The sequence below is a fragment of the Colius striatus genome, chromosome 1 (genome assembly GCF_028858725.1).
Source record: "Colius striatus isolate bColStr4 chromosome 1, bColStr4.1.hap1, whole genome shotgun sequence".
NCBI lineage: Eukaryota > Metazoa > Chordata > Aves > Coliiformes > Coliidae > Colius > Colius striatus.
Window position 1 is genome coordinate 902,025 of NC_084759.1, and position 23,060 is coordinate 925,084.

At 63.9% G+C, this 23,060-nt stretch overlaps 2 protein-coding genes across 3 annotated transcripts in view; one reads left to right on the plus strand and one right to left on the minus strand.

The window, feature by feature from the left end:
- STIM1 (stromal interaction molecule 1) overlaps positions 1-11,737 on the minus strand; it is a 120,166-nt gene extending 108,429 nt beyond the window's left edge. Inside the window, 1 exon segment of the mRNA XM_061990052.1 lies at positions 11,542-11,737. Within this exon segment, the coding sequence (XP_061846036.1) occupies positions 11,542-11,650 (109 nt within the window). The 5' untranslated portion in view covers positions 11,651-11,737.
- Positions 11,738-12,907: 1,170 nt separating this feature from the next.
- On the plus strand, positions 12,908-21,900 carry RHOG (ras homolog family member G). Of its 2 annotated transcripts, none has more exons than XM_061990091.1 (2): positions 12,908-13,021; positions 20,904-21,900. In XM_061990091.1, the coding sequence occupies exon 2, from the start codon at positions 20,939-20,941 to the stop codon at positions 21,512-21,514; it is 576 nt and encodes a 191-aa protein (XP_061846075.1). In that variant the 5' UTR covers positions 12,908-13,021; positions 20,904-20,938; the 3' UTR covers positions 21,515-21,900. The 2 variants fall into 2 exon arrangements, with proteins under 2 accessions (XP_061846075.1, XP_061846084.1); XM_061990100.1 differs by lacking the exon at positions 12,908-13,021 and adding an exon at positions 15,933-16,241.
- Positions 21,901-23,060: the final 1,160 nt, after the last annotated feature.

Here is a 23,060-nt window from a genome sequence, read left to right on the forward strand (position 1 = left end):
GCTCTGGGGGTTGCCATTTACCCACCTTTAGTTAAGCTTAAAGAGTAATTCACCAGTAACACCCACCCCTGGTGCCCAGCCCCCAGCTGAGCTGCACTGGCACAAGCCTGGCTTTTACCTCAGGAGCCCGTGGTCTGAGGCAGAAGCTTCTCAAGGCTCAGTGGGCTGCAGGAGCTCAGGAGCAAAGGCTTAATTAAAGAGCCCACTGTGTACACCTGCCTGAGGACCAGCATCAGCTGCTGAAAACTGAACCAGAGCATGGAGGTGCCAGGAGATGAATCAGGCAGCACTGCAGGGGCTCGTTCACATGAGGGTGAGGTTAAAATTAGTCTGAGTCGAGAAGATCACAGAAGGCAAAGGGGTCAGCACCACAGCCACTGCCCACACACAGCATCACTGCAGCTCAGGGAGAGAGCTGCAGCCCTCAGGATGGCAGCTGGGCCAAGCCAGGGTCCAGCAGGCTGCATTCTGTAACAGGGACAGAGCACAAAGGGGCCAAAAAGCCACGTTATTAATAGCCCCTGACCACGACAGCACCGAGTGGGATCACATCTCCCCTTCCAGCTCAGCTTCCCCCAGCCAGCAGCTCCCAAAGCCCTGGCTGCTGCTGCCAGGCTCAGCAGGGCAAAATGCACCCAGCCAGGTACCACAGGGGTCGACTGAGGGGAACCCCAGAGCTGCCCCACAGAAGAACCACAACACCCCAGGCTGCCACTGCTCTGCCCACTGCAGCTCCCCCCTGCAGCTCTGCCTTTGCTTTGCACACAGTCACAGTGGTGGGGCTGGAAGGGACCTGCAGAGCTCATCCAGCCCAACCCCCTGCAGGAGCAGCTCCCACCTAGATCAGGTCACACAGGAACGTGTCCAGGGGGGTCTCCAAGAGCCCCAAGGAAGGAGCCTCCACACCCTCCCTGGGCAGCCTGGGCCAGGGCTCCCTCCCCTCACAGGGAAACACTTTGTCCTTGTGTTCCAATGGAAGTGTTTGTGCTCCAGCCTCATCCCATCACCCCTTGTCCTGTTGCTGGATACAACAAGTGCTGCCCCAAGCTCCTGACACCCACCAGTGAGATGTTTGTCACTGTTAATGAGCTGCCCCTGAGCTCAGTCTCCTCTTCTCCACACTGAACAGCCCCAGGGCTGCAGCCTTTCCTCCTCACACACATGTTGCAGCCCCTCAGCACCTTGGCAGCCCTGCACTGGCCTCTCTGCAGCACTTGGGCAGCTGCTGCCCCCCAGCAGTGCCAGGTCCCTGTCCCAGAGCTCTCCAGCAGCTCACCCCCAGCCTGTGCTGCTGCAGGGGCTGGTTCCTCCCCAGCTGCAGGACTCTGCCCTTGCCCTTGGGGAACCTCAGCACCTTCCTCTGTGCCCAACTCTCAAAGCTGAAACTCAAACAACACTCAAAGCTTTGTTTCTACAGCAAAGCCAGTGAAGGAGGTAAATGGGATTTTCCCAGCACTAATGGGTGCTGTGATGAGGAGCTTTAAACCCAAAATGCAAGGGGTGGGTCATGGACCGAGGGCAGCAAAGGGGTAACTGAGCCAGGCAGCCAGTCTGGGCCTGGGGAACTGCAATGGGCCAAGTGCCAAGGCTGGTGCCTCTCTTCAGTGGGTGCAGCCTCCCAGCTGAAGCAGCAGAATTGTTAGAAGCAGAGGGATAACCTCACAGAAAGCTGCTGCCTGACAAGCACCTCCTCACACACCCTCCTTAACAAACAGACCCACGTGCAGTGGCACCAGGATGCCCTTTATCCCTCCCCAGCATGGCAAAGGCAGGGAAATAACAGCACACAGTATGGCTGGAGCCCAGCATGTGCTGGACACACATCTGTCCCCTGCCCAGAGGGGACAGCACTCAGCCAGGCCAGAGCTGTGAGGCACCAGCACCCAAGAGCCACACACGAGCTGGGCAGGCAGCGGCAGAGCTCCTTCCCTTTCACGCTCCCTGGCAGATGAAGCCCAATGTGAGTCACCATGGCCCTCACACCCCCTGCCAGGCACACACAGCCATGGCAGCAACCTTCAGCACTTGCTCATGGTGTCATCCTCTGCACAAACACCTTCCAAACACTTGTGAGTGTTGCTGAGGTGCCCCTGAGCTCAGGCTTCTGTTCCCCAGGCTGAGCAGCCCCAGGGCTGCAGCCTTTCCTCCTCACACACAGGTTGCAGCCCCTCAGCATCTCAGCAGCCCTGCACTGGCCTCTCTGCAGCACTTCCCTGGCTCTCTGCAGAGAAATCACAAGGCAAAAACCAAGGAAGCTTTGACAAACCAAGAGGCAACCAGCCACCCTCTCCCCCAGCTCAGCCCAGGGGCTGTTTGGTGATGACACCAAAGGCTCATCAAGCACACTCAGGCTCTGCTCCCAGTCACCTGCCAGGGCTGTTTTGTGCCCCAGGCTGCCAGGGTCAGGCACATTGGGGTTGCACAGACCCCTGCTCTGAGGCTCAGCCTCCACACTGATGCTTCCCAGGCTGGCAGCTCCTGGGGAAACAAACACCCCTGAGTGCTTGTTGCTGCTCCTGCACCACAGCCCAGCCCAGCCCTGCCAGCTCCAGCCCAGCCCTGCCAGCTCCAGCCCAGCCCTGCCAGCTCCAGCCCCTACCTGGGCACAGGAGGCACCAAGGAAGTGGCTTTTCAAAGTAACACATCAATTCACTCTGAAGCATTCACTCTGGATCCAGCTGAGCATTGCTTCAGGCTTCTGGGCCAACACAGGGAACAGGCCCAGCAGGCAGGAGCCAGGCATTCTCCACACACACACACACATCCAGCCCCTGCACACAAACTGTTCCTCTGCCCAGCCAAAGCTGCTACTTGCCTGTGCAACCTCCAGTCAGAGCAAGTACACACCTCAAAGCAATGAACTGCAGCTAAAGCAGAAGGCACAGCAGTGAAATCACAGTCACAGCATGGTGGGGGCTGGAAGGGACCTTTAGAGCTCATCCAGTGCAAACCCCTGCAGAAGCAGCTCCCACCTACATCAGGTCACACAGGAACGTGTCCAGGGGGGTCTTGGAACCCTCCAAGGAAGGAGCCTCCACACCCTCCCTGGAGACAAAGTCTCCTTGAAAAGGCATTTCAGCATCAAGCACCAAAGCACAGCAGGGGGATGTCCTTACACCCCTCCAGGTCTGTGTGTTGTCACTGCAGGGAAGGTGCCTGTTGCAGGGTTCCAGCACACAAGGGGTGAAATCCTGCACTGGTTGTGCCTCCACAGCACTGGGAGGATGATGAAGATGAGGGGGCAGCCAGATAGATGCTGCCTCCATCAGCTGCCTGTACCCTGATGCCACTGATTTGGTGCTGACCTGACTTCAGCTGATGGGACTCTCCCTAAAGGCAACTCCAAAAAGCATCTCCCTGGCTGCAGTGGATGAACTCAGAGGCTCTGGCAAAGGAACAGAGCACAAACGTGGGTGATGTAAACTCCATGGCCCCATGAATGCACCAGCAAAACCTCCTGTCCACAAAGCAGCTGCTGATGCCAACACTCGGGCTGGCACATGAAGAAGGGAGCAGCCACTCGTGTCCCCAGCTGACAAACCCCCTGCACCCAGCTCTGAACACACCACTGACTCCACTTCTCCTCTCAAAACGTTCCACTGCAGGATCCAAGCCCCAAACACAACCAGCTCCCCAGCCAGAGGATTAACCCCCACAAAGCCCTGTGTCTGCCAACACAAGGGCAGGTGCTCTCAGCTCAGTGCCCAGGCACAGCACCCTCACCCACTGAGTGCTCCTCAGGCAAATCAATCCCTAAAGCCTGTGCTTGCAGCTCCCCCACCACACTCAGAGCTGCTAAATGCAGATGTGCATTGGCTGTGAGTGCAGCTCAGGCTCCAGTGCTGCAGGCACGGCTCATAACTGAGGGTGTGCACTCAGGGGGTCTGAGTTCTGGTCTCAGCTGTGGCAGGGATCCCACTTGTGAAACTGGACTGCAACAGGACTGAGAGGAGCAACAATTAGGAGACTGAGGGGGGAACCTCATCACACTTGTACCTCCAGGGTGGGTGGGAGAGGCTGGGGCCAGTGTTTGGTGTGTGGTGGCCAGTGGCAGGACAAGGGCAGAGGCTGGGACACAGCAAGTGCCCCTGGCCCAGGAGGAGCAAGTGCTTTGGTGCTGAGGGGAGGGAGCCCTGGCCCAGACTGCCCAGGGAGGGTGTGGAGGCTCCTTCTCTGAGGTTCCCAACCCCAGCTGGACACGTTCCTGTGCCCCCTGAGCCAGGGGCAGCTGCTGGAGCAGGGGCTGGGGTGCAGCAGCTCTGCAGGGCCCTGCCAGCCCCAGCACTGGGGGTTCTGTGATCCCTTCCTCAGAAATTGCCAGCCACCACCACACTCTCCTGCCTCAGCTCTGGGGAGGGCAAGCAGAGCATTCCTGCCCCACTGACCTGCTCTGCCCTTCCAAACCAGCTCCTCACAGCACCACAAGCTGCAGCTGAACCCTCCTGAGCTGCTGCACAAGTTAGAAGAGAAGGAGACCTTAGCTAAGGGTACTCAGGGTGTGCTTGTAGCCTCCAGCAACCTCTGCAAAGTTTGCTGCCTGCCTGGGGGTCTGCAGAGCCCACAGACCCTCCTCCCCAGGCAGAGCTGCTGCCAGCAGCCTGCAGCACCCTCATTCCATGGTGACTCCTGCTCAGGACAACTGCCACCAGCAAGCCAAAGTGCATTAACCAGGTGAGACTCATGAAACAACAGCAACCAACAAGAGAACAAGCCACCACCTGCCAGGGACAGCAGGGCCAGTGGCCATCAGGAGCCCCCTCTTGCTCCTTTCAGAGGGGGGTGCATGAAAGATGCCAGGGCTGGAAGCCACAGAGAGACAAACTCATGCTGAAAACACCCAGTGGTGGGTGTAAGCAATGAGTGGAGGGTGAGTGTGAGCTGAGTGTGAGCCCATCCTGTACAGCAGAGGAGAGTGAGTGTGAGCTGAGTGTGAGCCCATCCTGAACAGTAGAGTGAGTGTGACCTGAGTGTGAGCCCATCCTGCACAGCAGAGTGAGTGTGAGCTGAGTGTGAGCCCATCCTGCACAGCAGTGGAGAGTGAGTGTGAGCTGAGTGTGAGCCCATCCTGCACAGCAGTGGAGAGTGAGTGTGAGCTGAGTGTGAGCCCATCCTGTACAGTAGTGGAGGGTGAGTGTGAGCTGAGTGTGAGCCCATCCTGCACAGCAGTGGAGAGTGAGTGTGAGCTGAGTGTGAGCCCATCCTGCACAGCAGAGTGAGTGTGAGCTGAGTGTGAGCCCATCCTGCACAGCAGTGGAGGGTGAGTGTGAGCTGAGTGTGAGCCCATCCTGCACAGCAGTGGAGAGTGAGTGTGAGCTGAGTGTGAGCCCATCCTGCACAGCAGAGGAGGGTGAGTGTGAGCTGAGGGTGAGTGTGAGCTGAGTGTGAGCCCATCCTGCACAGCAGTGGAGGGTGAGTGTGAGCTGAGTGTGAGCCCATCCTGCACAGCAGTGGAGAGTGAGTGTGAGCTGAGTGTGAGCCCATCCTGCACAGCAGAGGAGGGTGAGTGTGAGCTGAGTGTGAGCCCATCCTGCACAGCAGTGGAGGGTGAGTGTGAGCTGAGTGTGAGCCCATCCTGCACAGCAGTGGAGGGTGAGTGTGAGCTGAGTGTGAGCCCATCCTGCACAGCAGTGGAGGGTGAGTGTGAGCTGAGTGTGAGCCCATCCTGCACAGCAGAGGAGGGTGAGTGTGAGCTGAGTGTGAGCACATCCTGCACAGCAGTGGAGAGTGAGTGTGAGCTGAGTGTGAGCCCATCCTGCACAGCAGTGGAGAGTGAGTGTGAGCTGAGTGTGAGCCCATCCTGCACAGCAGAGGAGGGTGAGTGTGAGCTGAGTGTGAGCCCATCCTGCACAGCAGAGGAGAGTGAGTGTGAGCTGAGTGTGAGCCCATCCTGCACAGCAGTGGAGAGTGAGTGTGAGCTGAGTGTGAGCCCATCCTGCACAGCAGTGGAGAGTGAGTGTGAGCTGAGAGCACATCCTGCACAGCAGAGTGAGTGTGAGTGTGAGCTGAGTGTGAGCCCATCCTGCACAGCAGTGGAGAGTGAGTGTGAGCTGAGTGAGAGCCCATCCTGCACAGCAGTGGAGAGTGAGTGTGAGCTGAGTGAGAGCCCATCCTGCACAGCAGTGGAGAGTGAGTGTGAGCTGAGTGTGAACCCATCCTGCACAGAAGTGGAGAGTGAGTGTGAGCTGAGTGTGAGCCCATCCTGCACAGTAGTGGAGGGTGAGTGTGAGCTGAGTGTGAGCACATCCTGCACAGCAGTGGAGAGTGAGTGTGAGCTGAGTGTGAGCCCATCCTGCACAGCAGTGGAGAGTGTGAGCTGAGTGTGAGCCCATCCTGCACAGCAGTGGAGAGTGAGTGTGAGCTGAGTGAGAGCCCATCCTGCACAGCAGTGGAGAGTGTGAGCTGAGTGAGAGCCCATCCTGCACAGCAGTGGAGGGTGAGTGTGAGCTGAGTGAGAGCCCATCCTGCACAGCAGTGGAGAGTGAGTGTGAGCTGAGTGTGAACCCATCCTGCACAGCAGTGGAGAGTGAGTGTGAGCTGAGAGCACATCCTGCACAGCAGAGTGAGTGTGAGTGTGAGCTGAGTGTGAACCCATCCTGCACAGAAGTGGAGAGTGAGTGTGAGCTGAGTGTGAGCCCATCCTGCACAGTAGTGGAGGGTGAGTGTGAGCTGAGTGTGAGCCCATCCTGCACAGCAGTGGAGAGTGTGAGCTGAGTGTGAGCCCATCCTGCACAGCAGAGGAGGGTGAGTGTGAGCTGAGTGTGAGCCCATCCTGCACAGCAGTGGAGAGTGAGTGTGAGCTGAGTGTGAGCACATCCTGCACAGCAGTGGAGAGTGAGTGTGAGCTGAGTGTGAGCCCATCCTGCACAGCAGTGGAGAGTGTGAGCTGAGTGTGAGCCCATCCTGCACAGCAGTGGAGAGTGAGTGTGAGCTGAGTGAGAGCCCATCCTGCACAGCAGTGGAGAGTGAGTGTGAGCTGAGTGTGAGCCCATCCTGCACAGCAGTGGAGGGTGAGTGTGTGCCCTGACCCAGGGACAAGAGGCTGTTGCTGCCAATTGGATTTTACCATTTAACACAGGAAAAAACAAACCAAACCCCAACCAAATGAAAACCTTCAATGTTTGAACATCCAGCAAAAATGAGCCCTCTCACTTCACAACACTCTGCCCAAAATGAGCCCTCTCACTTCACAACACTCTGCCCAAAATGAACCCTCTCACTTCACAACACTCTGCCCAAAATGAACCCTCTCACTTCACAACACTCTGCCCAAAATGAGCCCTCTCACTTCACAGCCTCCCCCCCAAGTACCCACATGTGTCTCAGAGCAATGCTGGAGCTGCCAAAGCCAACACAACCCTCATCTGCTGCAGCCAGGAGACACAGGAGGGAAGGGCCAAGTGCTGTCTGAGGTTACTTGCTGCATTTAACAGTGAGCAACAGCTCTACAAGCTGAAAAGCAAATGGCCAAGAGCCCTCAGAGGCCATTGGGCACTTGAAGTTGCATGAGCAGAGCAGCAAGGCCACAGGAGCTGAAGCTGCAAGAGCAGAGCAGCAGGGCCACAGGAGCTGAAGCTGCATGAGCAGAGCAGCAAGGCCACAGGAGCTGAAGCTGCAAGAGCAGAGCAGCAGGAGCACAGGAGCTGAAGCTGCATGAGCAGAGCAGCAGGGCCACAGGAGCTGAAGCTGCAAGAGCAGAGCAGCAGGGCCACAGGAGCTGAAGCTGCATGAGCAGAGCAGCAGGGCCACAGGAGCTGAAGCTGCAAGAGCAGAGCAGCAGGAGCACAGGAGCTGAAGCTGCATGAGCAGAGCAGCAGGGCCACAGGAGCTGAAGCTGCAAGAGCAGAGCAGCAGGGCCACAGGAGCTGAAGCTGCATGAGCAGAGCAGCAGGGCCACAGGAGCTGAAGCTGCATGAGCAGAGCAGTAGGAGCACAGGAGCTGAAGCTGCATGAGCAGAGCAGCAGGGCCACAGGAGCTGAAGCTGCATGAGCAGAGCAGCAGGGCCACAGGAGCTGAAGCTGCATGAGCAGAGCAGCAGGGCCACAGGAGCTGAAGCTGCATGAGCAGAGCAGCAGGGCCACAGGAGCTGAAGCTGCAAGAGCAGAGCAGCAGGGCCACAGGAGCTGAAGCTGCATGAGCAGAGCAGCAGGGCCACAGGAGCTGAAGCTGCAAGAGCAGAGCAGCAGGAGCACAGGAGCTGAAGCTGCATGAGCAGAGCAGCAGGGCCACAGGAGCTGAAGCTGCAAGAGCAGAGCAGCAGGGCCACAGGAGCTGAAGCTGCATGAGCAGAGCAGCAGGGCCACAGGAGCTGAAGCTGCATGAGCAGAGCAGCAGGAGCACAGGAGCTGAAGCTGCATGAGCAGAGCAGCAGGGCCACAGGAGCTGAAGCTGCAAGAGCAGAGCAGCAGGAGCACAGGAGCTGAAGCTGCATGAGCAGAGCAGCAGGGCCACAGGAGCTGAAGCTGCAAGAGCAGAGCAGCAGGGCCACAGGAGCTGAAGCTGCATGAGCAGAGCAGCAGGGCCACAGGAGCTGAAGCTGCATGAGCAGAGCAGCAGGGCCACAGGAGCTGAAGCTGCAAGAGCAGAGCAGCAGGAGCACAGGAGCTGAAGCTGCATGAGCAGAGCAGCAGGGCCACAGGAGCTGAAGCTGCAAGAGCAGAGCAGCAGGAGCACAGGAGCTGAAGCTGCATGAGCAGAGCAGCAGGGCCACAGGAGCTGAAGCTGCAAGAGCAGAGCAGCAGGGCCACAGGAGCTGAAGCTGCATGAGCAGAGCAGCAGGGCCACAGGAGCTGAAGCTGCAAGAGCAGAGCAGCAGGAGCACAGGAGCTGAAGCTGCATGAGCAGAGCAGCAGGGCCACAGGAGCTGAAGCTGCATGAGCAGAGCAGCAGGGCCACAGGAGCTGAAGCTGCAAGAGCAGAGCAGCAGGGCCACAAGAGCTGAAGCTGCATGAGCAGAGCAGCAGGGCAGCAGAGCCACAGGAGCCACCCCAGCCAGGGGCACAGGAGCCACCCTAGCCAGGGGCACAGCACAGGGATGCTGTGACATACCAACACACCCCTTACTGAGCACCTTCATCTGCACCTTTTGGGTTCCAGCCCACAACCACCTCCTCCCTTGCAAGGTGCCACGTGCTGCTCTGCAGGTTGCAACACCCAGAAGCCACTAGAACAAACCAGCTGTGAAAAACACCAACCCAGGAGCCCCAAAAAGCACTGATTTTGCAGGAAAAGCTCCCCCCAGGAGCTGATTTTATGGAAGAGAGCAGGTCTCTGGCCTGCTCCCTGCCTGCCCCTGCTCAGAGAGCAGAGCAAGTCAGCAGCTGAATCACCAGGGCTGCCACACTTCTGCAGGGCCTCCAGAAATAACTCATGGGGAAATTCCTTGGAGGCACAAACCTTGCCTCATGGGCAGCACTGCAGAGATCCAGTTTCCTTAATGGAGCAGACTGGACGTGAACTGGCTCCCAGGATTTCAGCTGGGGTATGAAGGAACACAAGCAGCAAAACAGCTTCTCACAGAGCAGGCAGCGTGTGGTCAGGATTAAGGAGGGGGGGTGGGGGAAAGGGAAGGAATGCCATAAATGCTGAGGGCACTGAGATGAAACACTGGCCCTGCCTGAGATGAAACACTGGCCCTGCCTGAGATGAAACACTGGCCCTGCCTGGGAGCAGACACTCTGACCTGATTGCCTGCCTGATACCACGCTGCCAGGCACTTGCCCTGCTCTCCCCCAGCAGCTCCCTGCACCCAGCCAACAGCCTCCCTGGCAACACCACCGCGGCCACTTTCATCTCTGTGAGCCCCAACACCCACACCTCAGCCTTCCAACCTCCTCAAACCCCTCCCCTGGGTCCAGTCACAGGATGCCAAGGGCTGGAAGGGACCTGCAGAGCTCAGCCAGTGCAGCCCCTGCCAGAGCAGCAGCACCTAGAGCAGCACACAGGGACTCATCCAGCTGGGGTTGGGATGGCTGCAGAGAAGGAGCCTCCACAGCCCATCTGGGCAGCCCCTGCCAGTGCTCCCTCAGCTCACACACAGCCCTGCAGCCCCACACAGAGCTGCTCACTCCTCCTTTTCACCACCCTCATGGTTTATCTGTTATCCCTGGGCCAGGTGGGACCCTCCAGAGCAGATCCAGGCTGTGTGTGATGGGGACACAGAGCCAGCCCGATGCTGAGAGCTCAGCCAACTTGCCCACTGGGCTCTTGGCTCCTCTGGGAGCTTTTTCCCTTCAGAAAACAACTAATTCCTTCCCCTGCAGCGCTCACAAGACACAGCTCACAAGGGGGGTGTCAGCGTGCAGGAGCTGGGCGCTGGGCAGGGAGAAGGTGCAGAGCCAGCCAGGGATTTCTCTTCCCCTCCCGACACCCAAAAGCCGCGTTTCATGCAGCAGGCTCCGGGCTCTGACCTCAGGGGCCGTCACAAGGACACAGCACACACCAACTCGTGTCCTGCAGGGCTCGGGCAGCTCTGCTGGCAGCACAGCAACCTGGGGGAGGGAGAAACCCACCCGAGTCCGGAGGGGCTGGGGGCTTCCCCTGCCTGGGGCTTCCCCTGCCGGGGGCTTTTTGTGCTGAGCTGTTGGCTTTTGGGACAGAGAGCAGGGAAATACGGCGGGGAAAGGAGATTTGGCTGGCAGAGCTCAGCTCTTCACGGGGCAACGGGTGGGAGCAGCCGGGCTTCGGCACAGGGTAAGGGCAGCAGCCGTGGTTGGGGGCACACGGGGCTACCGACCCCCCGCGACCCCTCACCCCAAGCCCGGCATCGTCCTCCGAGCCCCGCGGCCCAGCCGAGCCCCGCACACGGCCGCAGCCCCACACCCGCGGCTCAGCCCCGCTGCTCCGGCCGCTGCAGCGACGCTCCGACCCGACAGACCCGAAACAACCTCACCGGGGACGCGAGGCCGGCTCCGCGCCCCTTCGCACCCACCGCGGCCGGAGCCCCCCGGCCCCTTCCCATCCACGGTGACTGGCCGGAGCCCCCAGTACTGATCGGCCGGAGCCTCCCGGCCCCCTCCCATCCGCAGTGACGGGCCGGAGACCACCGGTAGCGACCAGCCGGAGCCCCCCAACCCCTTCCCATCCGCAGCGACCGGCCGGAACCCCCCAGTACTGACCGGCCGGAGCCCCCCAGCAGTGACCGACCGGAGCCCCCCAACCCCTTCCCATCCACAGTGACTGGCCGGAGCCCCCAGTACTGATCGGCCGGAGCCCCCCGGCCCCCTCCCGCCCGCAGTGACCGGCCGGAGCCCCCCAGTACTGATCGGCCGGAGTCCCCCAGCAGTGACCGCCCGGAGCCCCCCAGCCCCTTCCCATCCGCACTGAGCGGCCGGAGCCCCCCAGTACTGACCGGCCGGAGCCCCCCAGCAGTGACCGGCCGGAGCCCCCCAGCCCCTTCCCATCCGCACTGACCGGCCGGAGCCCCCCAGCAGTGACCGGCCGGAGCCCCCCGGCCCCCTCCCGCCCGCAGGGACCGCCCGGAGCGCGGGGGCTCGGCGGAAGGCGGTGGGGGGTGTGTGTGAGGGGGGTTCCGGGGCTCTCACCTGCGATGGCCGTCTCGTCCAGGTGGGAGCCGGGGGAGCGCTCGGCGCGGCCGTGCTGCAGGAGGAAGCCGCACAGGACCCACACGGCCACTCCCGGCCGCAGATGCATTTCCGCGTGTGCTCGGCCGCGCTCAGCTCGGCATGGGCTCGGCGGGGCCGGCTGCGGGCTCGGCGGGGCCGGCTGCGGGCTCGGCGCTCGGGCAGCACCTGCGGCGGCCGCCGGTTACTCCGCGCTGCTCCCGCCCGCCCCGGAAGCGGCCCCGGGGCAGCCGCCGCCCCCCCCCCCGCAGAAATGGTCTGTCCCGGGAGAGCCCCGCTGCCCCCCCCCCCCGCCCCGCAGTGGTGTCTTCCCGGGACACCCCCCCCGCTCCCCGCCGCCTCTCGTGCGGTCTCTGCCGGGACAACCCCGCTCCGCTCCGTGCCGCACCTTTCTCCTCAGCACCGGGATACCCCCCTTGGCCCCCCGCTCCCCCGCCGCGGTGTCTCTGGGGCTGCCCCGCACTGTCCCCCCCCGTGGCGGCGGCGCCGGTGGTCTCGTCCAGCCCCCCCCGCGCTGCGCACCGTCCGTGGCAGGGGGCGGGGCCAACCGCTCTTGGACACGCCCCATAGGGGGCGGAGACTCATCTCGGCCAATCAGCGCTGAGCATCTGGCCACGCCCCCTGCTCGCCGCCTCTCCCCGAGCCCTCCGTTGAGCCGCAGCGGCCTCTGGCGGACGCGAAGGGCGATGCCTAGGCGCGGAAGCTAAGCAGGGGGGACTGCGTGCGGCGGCTGGATGGGTGACCTGTTGCTGTCCCCCTCGCCTCCAGCCCCGGGGCGGGCTTGTCAGAGCGCCCCCAGTTCGTCGCGGCACGGAGCGGCCTCGGGTGCCGCCGGGGGGGCACTTGGCCCCTGCGGGGACCCCTGCTTTCGGAGACCTGGCCCTTGCGGCGACGCTCGCCGCGCCTCTGGCTCTTACCCAGCAGGACAAGGCTGTGCTCAGGGGTCTCTGCCCCACGGACTCCCGCCCTTCCCCGTGGGGTGCACCAGGGGGTCCCCGGCGACCCGTGTGTGTGTGTCCCCTCACGGGGCAGCTGCTGCTTGTCCCTGTCTGCGCCCCCGCCGTCGGGGCACCCCCAGCACCCCCAGCCCGGCGCGGGAGCGGGTGGGTGCTGGAGCTGGGGACCCCCAGCCCGGCTCCTGCCCCTTCCCCTCCCCTTCCCCCGCCGCCCCTCTGGCAGCCGGGCCCCGCTCCGGGGGTCCCCCCTCGCTGCCCCGGGCACCGTCCCGAGCCGAAACCTGCCGCCAGCCCCCGGCCCGCGCCGAGGAAGGAAGCGACGGGGCGGGCGGGGGCCGGGCGCGCCCGAGGGAAGTTTCTCCGCGGGACCGCCCGGGGCGGCGGGAGGAGGCGGCTGCTGACTTCCTCCTCCTCCTCCTCCTCCTCGTCCTGCCGCTGCTCCGGCCCCGCTCCCGCCGCCCGGAGCCGCCGCGCCATGCCCCGGGGTGAGTGCGGGGACACGGGGCGCCGCGTCCCGTGATGGGGATGGAGGCGCCCGGGGAGGGACGGGGCGGGGGGCAGCGGGGGTCCCGCCGCCGGGGATCCGGGTCGGGGCGGCGGGAGGAGCCGCTCCTCGGGGTCACGGGGCGGGGGCGCCGGCGTCGGGACCCGCCCGGAGCGGGGCGGGGGTTACCGGGGCTGCCGGGGGTCCGACACCTTCCCCACGTCCGTGCGGGCACCGCGGCCGCCGCACCGGCCCCGCACACGCTGCCCCGGCCCCGCACACGCTGCCCCGGCCGGGCAGGGCTCGAGCTGAACGCGCTCCGCACGCCGCGCAGCTCCCTGCACCGAGCACGGCACGGCACGGCACGGCACGGCACTGCACTGCACGGCAGGGGGCACTGCACTTCACACTGCACCCTGCGCCCCCCGCACTGCACACTGCACTGCACCCCCTGCACGGCACCCTCTGCCCCCTGTGCTGCATCCTGCGCTGCACTGCACCCCCTGCACTGCACCCCCTGCACGGCACTGCACCCCCTGCACTGCACCCCCTGCACTGCGCCTTGTGCCAGCTGCATTGCACCCCATGCACTGCACACTTCACTCTGCACTGGCTGCGTGCTGTTTCAGGAGGTGTGATGCAGAACGCTGCATGCCACAGCAAGGCACTGCACACATGCTGCACATGCAGCACTGCAGGCCACTACAGACACACACACACTGCACATACACACTGCACATGCAGCACTGCATGCCATGGCAGCCACACACACTGCACATGCAGCCCTGCACACTACACACACACTGCACATGCAGCCCTGCATGCCATGGGAGACACACACACTGCATCTACAGCCCTGCATGCCACTACAGACACACACACACGCTGCACATGCAGCCCTGCATGCCATGGCAGACACACACACTGCACATGCAGCCCTGCACACTACACACACACTGCACATGCAGCCCTGCATGCCATGGGAGACACACACACTGCATCTACAGCCCTGCATGCCACTACAGACACACACACACACTGCACATGCAGCCCTGCATGCCATGGGAGACACACACACTGCATCTACAGCCCTGCATGCCACTACAGACACACACACACGCTGCACATGCAGCCCTGCATGCCATGGCAGACACACACACTGCACATGCAGCCCTGCACACTACACACACACTGCACATGCAGCCCTGCATGCCATGGGAGACACACACACTGCATCTACAGCCCTGCATGCCACTACAGACACACACACACGCTGCACATGCAGCCCTGCATGCCATGGCAGACACACACACTGCACATGCAGCCCTGCACACTACACACACACTGCACACACGCTGCACATGCAGCCCTGCATGCCATGGCAGACACACACACAGAGCACTGCACCGTGTGTAACGCCCATTGCAGCACGTGCTGTGCATCCCATGCATGCTGCATATCCTGCAACACACACAGCAGCTGCACTCCCTGCTGCACACACAGCCCCTGCCTGCCCTCCCCTCGGGCTGAGCTGTGCCCTGGCTCAGACCCCAACTCCCAATCCGCCGCCCTCGGTGCTGCAGGGGTCGCAGGGCCTGGGGGGGATGTGTGTCCCCCCGAGGGTGGCCGTGGCTCTTTGGGTGAGGGTAGGGGCTCTTTCCTTGGTGGCAGAAGCTGCTGAAGGGCCAGCAGTGGCATGTGGGGACATGGCCTGTTCCCTGCTGCTGGTGCTTCAGTTGGGGTGGGCAGCGGCGCCGGGACCAGGGGGCTTGGGGGTGATTCTGGTGATGCCGAGAGGCACCTGAGGCCACCACAGCTCGTGGCAGTGCTGTCCGTGCCAGGCTGTTGTCTCACCCTGAGTGTGGCCTCACCTGGCTGGCCCCATCCGTTCATCCTTCCCTCCCTCCTACAATCACAGAATCATTTGGGCTGGAGAAGCCCCTGAAGCTGCTGGAGCCCAGCCCTGAGCTCCCCCTGCCACAGCCAGCACTGAGACACAGCCCTCAGCACCTCACCCCAGGGCTTTGGGATCCCTGCAGGGCTGGGCACTGCCCCAGCTCCCTGGGCAGCCCATTGCAGGTGCATCCATCCTCCCCTCCCTCTGTCCATCCCAGGACCCCCTCGATTCCATCCCCATCCCACCACTGGCTCTGGGAAGGGGCTTTACTGGCCAAGGCAGCGGCTGGGGGGGCTGTGGCCACGTCTGCCCGCCCCGGCAGCGCCCGGAGCAGGATGCTGAGGGGAGGGAGCAGCCGCGGCCGTGCCCGGGGCCAGGGCAGGACCTGGCGTGGCAGCTCACGGCCCCGGGAGGGAAATCGAATGAGGAAATTAGTCACAACGAGCCTGCAGCAGCTGGGAAAGGAGGAAAACCCGAATCCTTCCAGCCAGCGCGGGGGTTATTTTGGGCTCGCGGCGGGGAACTGGGGCAGGGCCGGGGGGAGGGGGCAGGGACCCCCCAGCAGCCCCCGGCACCCTCACACCCTGCCCCCACCTCGGTACAGCGTGTGGGGTGCAGGGTGTGAGGTGCAGGATGTGGGGTGCGGGGTGCAGAGTCCCGTGCATGGGCCGTGAGGTGCAGGTTGTCCATCCCGTGCATGGGGTGCAGGGTGTGGGGTGCAAGATGCAGCCGTGTCCCGTGCGTGGGGTGTGGGGTGCAGCATGTCCCGTGCATGGGGTGCAGGATATGGGGTGTAGCATGTCCTGTGCATGAGGTGCAGGGTGTGGGGTGCAGCGTGTGCCGTGCAGGGGGTGAAGGTTATGGGGTGCAGGGGGTGCTGAGGTGCAGGTTATGGGGTGCAGGGTGTCCCGTGCATGGGGTGCAGGATATGGGGTGTAGCATGTCCTGTGCATGGAGTGCAGGGTGTGGGGTGCAGCATGTCCCATGTATGGGGTGCAGGGTGTGGGGTGCAGCATGTGCCATGCAGGGGGTGAAGATTATGGGGTGCAGGAGGTGCTGAGGTGCAGGTTATGGGGTGCAGGGTGTCCCGTGCATGGGGTGCAGGGTGCACAGCCCATGCAGCACGCTCTGCTTTGCTTCAGTTTGCCGTGCATGGGGTGCAGGGTGTCCCGTGCATGGGGTGCAGTGTGCCATGCATGGAGTGCGGGGTGCAGGGTGTCCCGTGCATGGGGTGCAGAGTGCAGGGTGTCCCGTGCATGGGGTGCAGGGTGCACAGCCCATGCAGCACGCTCTGCTTTGCTTCGGTTTGCCGTGCTGGGCTGAGGTGAGATTCGGGTGCAGCGGGACGGGAGCTCTCGGGGGTGGCTGCTCCGTTCCCCGCCTCCCTCGGGTGGAAAAACCCAGCGGGGGGGATGCCCCGGCCCCGCGCGATGGGGGCAGGGTTTTGCTTCCCTTTTCTGCTGAAGAAAGAGATGAGTCGCTTCTCCCGTGCCAGGGGGTGGCGATGGCCGGGCTTGGGGGGCGGGGGGAGGTCGCCGTGTGTCACCCACAGCCTCTCCCCAGCACCCCAAAGCCCAGCCCGGCCCCGGGGCTGCTCCTGCCCGCTGTGCCCGGGCGCTGGGGATGCTGCAGGGGCAACCTCCGGCCCCTGCCTGGCACCTCGGAGATGCCACCGTGCCACCCCCAGCCGTGTGCTGGCCCCCGTGGGAGGCGCTGCCCAGCACCAGCGTGGGTCAGGGACCCCCAGCACCCCTTTGGGCAGCTCTGAGGGTGGCTGGAGCCGAAGGCAGACACATCCCTGTCCCTGGCACGTGGAGAAGTGGCCCCAGCCTGCTGCCTGCTGCTGCCACACTCATGTTCTCACGGCCACGAGCGTTTCCACTCGGCCTGCCCGCGGCAGCCCTGCTGACTCAGCGTTTCCCGGGACGGGTGCCCGGCGGCTGCCAGCTCAGCCCGGGGTGCCCACAGCCCGTCTGGGGGCCATGGCTGGTGCTCGAGGCCACCCCTGTGCCTGAGGGGTGGGGAGCTGAGGGCAGGGGGACACGGCTTCATCCTCATCTCCCACCCAGGGACGGCTCCTGCCCGTCTGTTCTGGTGCCAACATTGTCCTGGGGCTCTTCCCAGCCCTGTCCCTCCCCCGGCTGTTTATCCAGACGGTGCTGGGCTGTGGCTGCTCTGCTCACGGGGTGTCTCTGGTGATACCAGCCCACCCTGGCAGCTGGGGGACCCCTGGCCTGGGGGACAGAGGGGACCCTCCTCTGAGCACCCACCTTGGGGTGGGCCATGGGGACAGCAGGAGCCTGGGGGTACAAAGGGGCTGTGTGTCTCCTTGGGGGCTCAGGGGGCATCCTCAGGGGCCACCGTGCCTCGAGGTGCCTCCTGCTCATGGGCTTTCTGGGGAAATTTTTGCCATCTCTTCTTCCAGCTGATCTCATCAGAAAAGGGGAAGAAATCCCCTGCAGCTGTGGTGCCAGCTGCCCTGGAGAGGCCAAGGGCGAGCAGGGTGCCCCTCACCCTCACTGCTGACGGAGGGGAAACGGGTCCAAACTGAGGCAGACGGGTCCCAAGCAGCTCAGGCAGTTGCCACCCAGGTGCCCACCATGCTGTGATGGGGATGGCTGCATCCTGCTCCCGGGGCAGCCCCGGGGTCCCCATCCTGGAGATGGCCCCACACAGCCACGGGGGTAGCTCAGGCTCCTGTCCCTCTGATCCTGCTCCCATTGCCCTGACCTGGTTCCTGCTCCCATCACCCTGCTCCTGCTTCCCTTGCTCCTGCTCCCATCACCGTGCTCCCATCACCCTGCTCCTGCTCCCATCACCCTGCTCCTGCTCCCATCACCGTGCTCCCATCACCCTCCTCCTGCTCCCATCTCTCTGATCCTGCTCCCGTCACTGTGTTCCCATCACCATGCTCCTATCACTCTGATCCTGCTCCCATCACCCTGCTCCTGCTCCCATCACCTTCCTCCTGCTCCCATCACCCTGTGCCTGCTCCCGTCACCCTGCTCCTGCTCCCATCACCCAGAACTCCTCCTCCCCTGCTCCTGTTCCCTCTCCCCTGTTCCTGCTCCCACCGCTCTGTCCCTTCTCCCCCAGCCCCAGCCTCGAGCTGCTGCTCCAGCCCCCGGCTGCTGCCGTCCTGCCCGTGCCATGGCCGAGCCCCCAGCCGTGAGGAAACCCCCTGGGCTGGCTTTGTGCCGATCGAGGGCCGGGGAAGCTCCGGTGCAGCGGGGAAACGGAGGCACGGCGGCTTGGGCAGCATCCGGGCTCAGCCCGTGCCGGGGCCGCGGCAGGAGGCCGCCGGCAGGGCGGGACGAGGAACGGCCGCTTCCCCACGGGAGGGGGCTCGGCCCGGGGCTCTGGGGAAGGGTCTTTGCCCCCCGCCCCGTGGCTCAGGGCCGCTGCAGCGTCCCCCAGGCCTCCGGTGCCTGGCCCCGTGCGGCACGTGAGCCGCTGCCCCGGCCCCAGCGCCCCCCGCGCGGCGGCAGGAAGGGGAGCAGGATGCGGCCCTTGATGGCAATTGCAGAGGGAACCTGAAGGCAGCAAACAGGGAAACGCTGCGGCTGGGGATAAACACAGCTGCAGGAGCGGATGTCAGCGCCAGCCGCTGCTCACACAGCCCCACACCCCATCTGCCGCACCGCGAGCACCGTGTGAGCGCACAGCTCCCACACTCAGCTCCCAGTGTGAGCTCTCAGCTCCCAGAGTCAGCTCTCAGCTCCCACACTCAGCTCCCAGTGTGAGCTCTCAGCTCCCAGAGTCAGCTCCCAGAGTCAGCTCCCAGTGTGAGCTCTCAGCTCCCAGAGTCAGCTCCCAGAGTCAGCTCCCAGTGTGAGCTCTCAGCTCCCAGAGTCAGCTCCCAGTGTGAGCTCTCAGCTCCCAGAGTCAGCTCTCAGCTCCCACACTCAGCTCCCAGTGTGAGCTCTCAGCTCCCAGAGTCAGCTCCCAGAGTCAGCTCCCAGTGTGAGCTCTCCGCTCCCAGAGTCAGCTCCCAGCTCCCAATATGAGCTCCCATCACCCAGTGTGAGCTCCCAGAGTCAGCTCCCAGCTCTCACTGTCAGCTCCCAGTGTGAGCTCTCAGCTCCCAGAGTCAACTCCCAGCTCCCAGTGTGAGCTCTCAGCTCCCAGTCAGCTCCCAGAGTCAGCTCTGTGTGACCTCCCAGTGTCAGCTCCCAGCTCACAGTGTCAGCTTCCAGTGTGAGCTCTCAGCTCCCGCAGCCAGCTCTCAGTGTGAGCTCCCAGTGTCAGCTCCCAGTCAGCTCCCAGAGTCAGCTCCCAGTGTGAGCTCCCAGCTCCCAGTGTCAGCTCCCAGTATCAGCTCACAGCTCCCACAGTATGAGCTCCCAGCTCCCAGTGTAAGCTCCCAGTATCAGCTCACAGCTCCCACAGTATGAGCTCCCAGCTCCCAGAGTCAGCTCCCAGTATCAGCTCACAGCTCCCACAGTATGAGCTCCCAGCTCCCAGTGTAAGCTCCCAGTATCAGCTCACAGCTCCCACAGTATGAGCTCCCAGCTCCCAGAGTCAGCTCCCAGTGTGAGCTCACAGCTCCCACAGTACGAGCTCCCAGCTCCCAGTGTAAGCTCCCACAGCATCAGCTCACAGCTCCCAGAGTCAGCTTCCAGCATCAGCTCACAGCATCCAGTATGAGCTCACAGCTCCCACAGCCCCAGAGAATCAGAGTCATTCAGGTTGGCAAAGCCCCTGAAGCTGCTGTAGTCCCAGCCCTGAGCTCACCCTGCCACAGCCAGCACTGAGCCACAGCCCTCAGCACCTCAGCCCCAGGGCTTTGGGATCCCTCCAGGGCTGGGCACTGCCCCAGCTCCCTGGGCAGCCTGGCACAGGGGCTGACACCCCTCTCAGGGAAACAGTTCTGCCTCAGCTCCAGCCTCAGCCTCCCCTGGGGCAGCTCCAGCCCCTTTCCTCTTGTCACTTGTGTTGTAGTAGCGCAGGCAATATTCACTCAAAGACATAGAGAGTCTAAGCAATGCACATGCAGAGACATACACAGGCAACATAATACAACCACCAAAGTTGACTCAAAGCCACCCTCCCTTTTGCTAGCTACCTCCTTATATGCTGCTTCTGCCCATGAGATCACCCAGGGCCCAACTGATTAACTTGCAGCACCTGTTTCTGAAGTAGCATGCCAGCTGCATTAACTTATCCCTACCATCTTTATTCAAGCTGGCTGGTCCAAGCTACATCTGTGCCTACACACTTGTAGCTCGGGAGCAGAGACCAACCTCCCCAGGCACAGGCTGCTGTGAGGGAGTGTCAGAGAGTGCTGCTGTGTCCCCTCAGGCTCCTCTTCTCCAGGCTCAACACCCCCATTCCCTCAGCCCCTCCCCAGCCCCTTGTGCTCCAGCCCCTTCCCCAGCTCTGTGCCCGGCTCTGGCCACGCTGCAGCCCCTCAGTGTCCCTGTGGCAGTGGGTGAGGGGCCCAGCACTGACACAGCCCTGGAGCTGCAGCCCCTCAGTGTCCCTGTGGCAGGGAGTGAGGGGCCCAGCACTGACACAGCCCTGGAGCTGCAGCAGCCTCCCCAGGGGGACAAGATGAGCTCCTCCTGCTTGCACTGTCCCTTCAGCTCCTCAGGGGTGGCTTTACCCCCCCAAAGCGGCAACAGCAGCACTCTCGTAGGAACCGGTGCTCTTTGTTACCAAACACACTCTCACAGCCCCTGCTCTGCAGCAAGAGATGCTCGGCCATGGCAGCACCATCCCAGGGCTGACACGGTGCCACGGTGGCACACGCCTCTGCCCCAGGCCAGGGCATTGGATTCCCCATCAGGGGCTCTGTGGGTGCTGCTCCCAGGGGCTGCTGTGGGAGGGCTGTGTGGGGCTGGGGGATGGAGCCTGAACCCAGTGCCCCTGTATCCTGGGCTGTGTGACCTGTTTAGCAGGGGAAGGGGTGGGTGGTTGGGTGGGGGCACCGTGGCCAGCCCAGCCCGGCGCAGCCCCCTGCCCTGACGCTGCCCCCTCCCCGCAGGCTGCTGAGGGCGCACGCCAGGCCGAGCCGCGGGGATGCAGAGCATCAAGTGCGTGGTGGTGGGCGACGGGGCGGTGGGCAAGACCTGCCTGCTCATCTGCTACACCACCAACGCCTTCCCCAAGGAGTACATCCCCACCGTGTTCGACAACTACAGCGCCCAGAACACGGTGGACGGCAGGACTATAAACCTCAACCTGTGGGACACGGCCGGCCAGGAGGAGTACGATCGCCTGCGGACGCTTTCCTACCCCCAGACCAACGTCTTCATCATCTGCTTCTCCATCGCCAGCCCTCCCTCCTACGAGAACGTCAAGCACAAGTGGTACCCGGAGGTGTGCCACCACTGCCCCAGCGTGCCCGTGCTCCTCGTCGGCACCAAGAAGGATCTGAGGAACAACCCCGAGACCCTCAAGAGGCTCAAGGAGCAGAACCAGGCGCCCGTCACCACCCAGCAGGGCGTCAGCCTCTCCAAGCAGATCCACGCCGTCAAGTACCTGGAGTGCTCGGCGCTCAACCAGGAGGGCATCAAGGATGTGTTCACCGAGGCCGTGAGGGCCGTGCTCAACCCCGTCCCCGCCAAGCCCAAGAAGCCCTGTGTCCTCTTGTGACGAGAGACCGGCCCGCGCCCGCCCAGGCCCCCGCCCCGAGCCGCCAGCCCCAGCCCCAGCCCCCCCACGCCCTGCCCCCGGGGACGGCAGCCCCAGCCTGAAGCCATCAGCTGTAATAACAGAGACCTCGTTTGCACTAACTGGCCGCCCGCCCCGGGGGGCTGCGGGACCCCCCCAGCCCAGCGCCGCCCCCGCCGCAGCGTTGGTCACACCTCAGGCCGGGCTCAGCCCGCTCCCAGCAGCCCCTCGGGGATGGGGGGTTTGGGGGGCCGGGGTCCCCGGGGCCAGGGGAGCATGTTCCCGTGCCGGCAGGAGCTGAGGGACTCTCCTGTCACCGGCCGCTCCCCGAGTTGCTTCCCCCTGAAATAAAAGAGACCTGCCCCGGCTGCCGTGTCCTGTGCTCTCTCTGCCGCCTCTCCCCGGCAGCAGGGACCCTCTGCAGCCTCCCTGGGGAGGGGGGACGCAGCTGCCCCCGCCCCAAACGGGGCCAAGACCCCCTCTGCGTGCCCGGCTGAGCCAGGGGGTCTCTGCCCGGCTCGGGGGGCCTGAGCTCCCCTGTGCAGGGGACAAGGGGCAGGGATGTGGACACCACAGGGCTTGGCCTTGGGGACACGGTGCTGTGTGGGGGACACTGGGGGTTGGGCACATCGCCCAGGGGGCTGCAGGAGCCACCAACACCCGTCCCCAGGAGCCCCAGAGCAGCAGGCAGAGCCCCACGGCCCTGAGCGCGGGGGGCTGCAGTGCCCCGGGGGTCCCCAAGCCCCGGCTGTGTGGCCCCCTGAGCAGCCCCCGCGGGCTGCCGGCATGTGCCCGGATCCGGCCGGGCCTGGCACGGCCCCGGGGCCCTCGGTGCCTCTGGGGCTTCCTGCAGGAAGGGCCGAGGCCGGGCGCCCGCCACAAGCCGCTTTTGTTCCCTGCTGCCGCTTCCTGGCCGAGGCCGGGGCCGTGTGGGCGAGGGGCCTCGGGGCAGGGGGGCTCCGGCCACGGCCTCCTCTGTGCCATAGCCCTGCCTTGGTGCCAGGGGGGACTGCTGCAAAGTGTGACACCCCCTGACCCCCAGCCTGGGAGCCTGCAGTGCCAGGCTTGTGCCAGGCTTGTGCCAGGCTTGTGCCAGGGGGGTTACGGGCCCGGCTGCAGCCAGTCCTGCTCCCACCCAGGGGACCCCCGGGGCTGTGCCCTGCAGCAGCAGGGTCTGACCTTCAGCTGCACTGCCCTGGGGGTGCCCTGCTGTGGGGGGCTCAGGCTGGGTTGGGGGGTGGGGGCTGCAGTGTGGGGCTGCACAGGGGAGCTGAGGCAGCACCGGGCCCCTTCCCTCGCTGGGACACGCTGTGCTGCTGTGGGGACGCTGGGTACAGCCTGTGCCTGGGCCAGGGGCTCCTGCCAGGACCCTGCTCCATCCCCATCCCCTGCCTGGGTGGGTGCTGGGGTCAGGCAGGGACCCAGCAGTGGGGTCATCCCAGACCCCCCAGTGCTGGGGGCTGTGAGGGCCCTGCAGAGCTGCTGCAGCCCAGCCCCTGCTCCAGCAGCTGCCCCTGGCTCAGGGAGC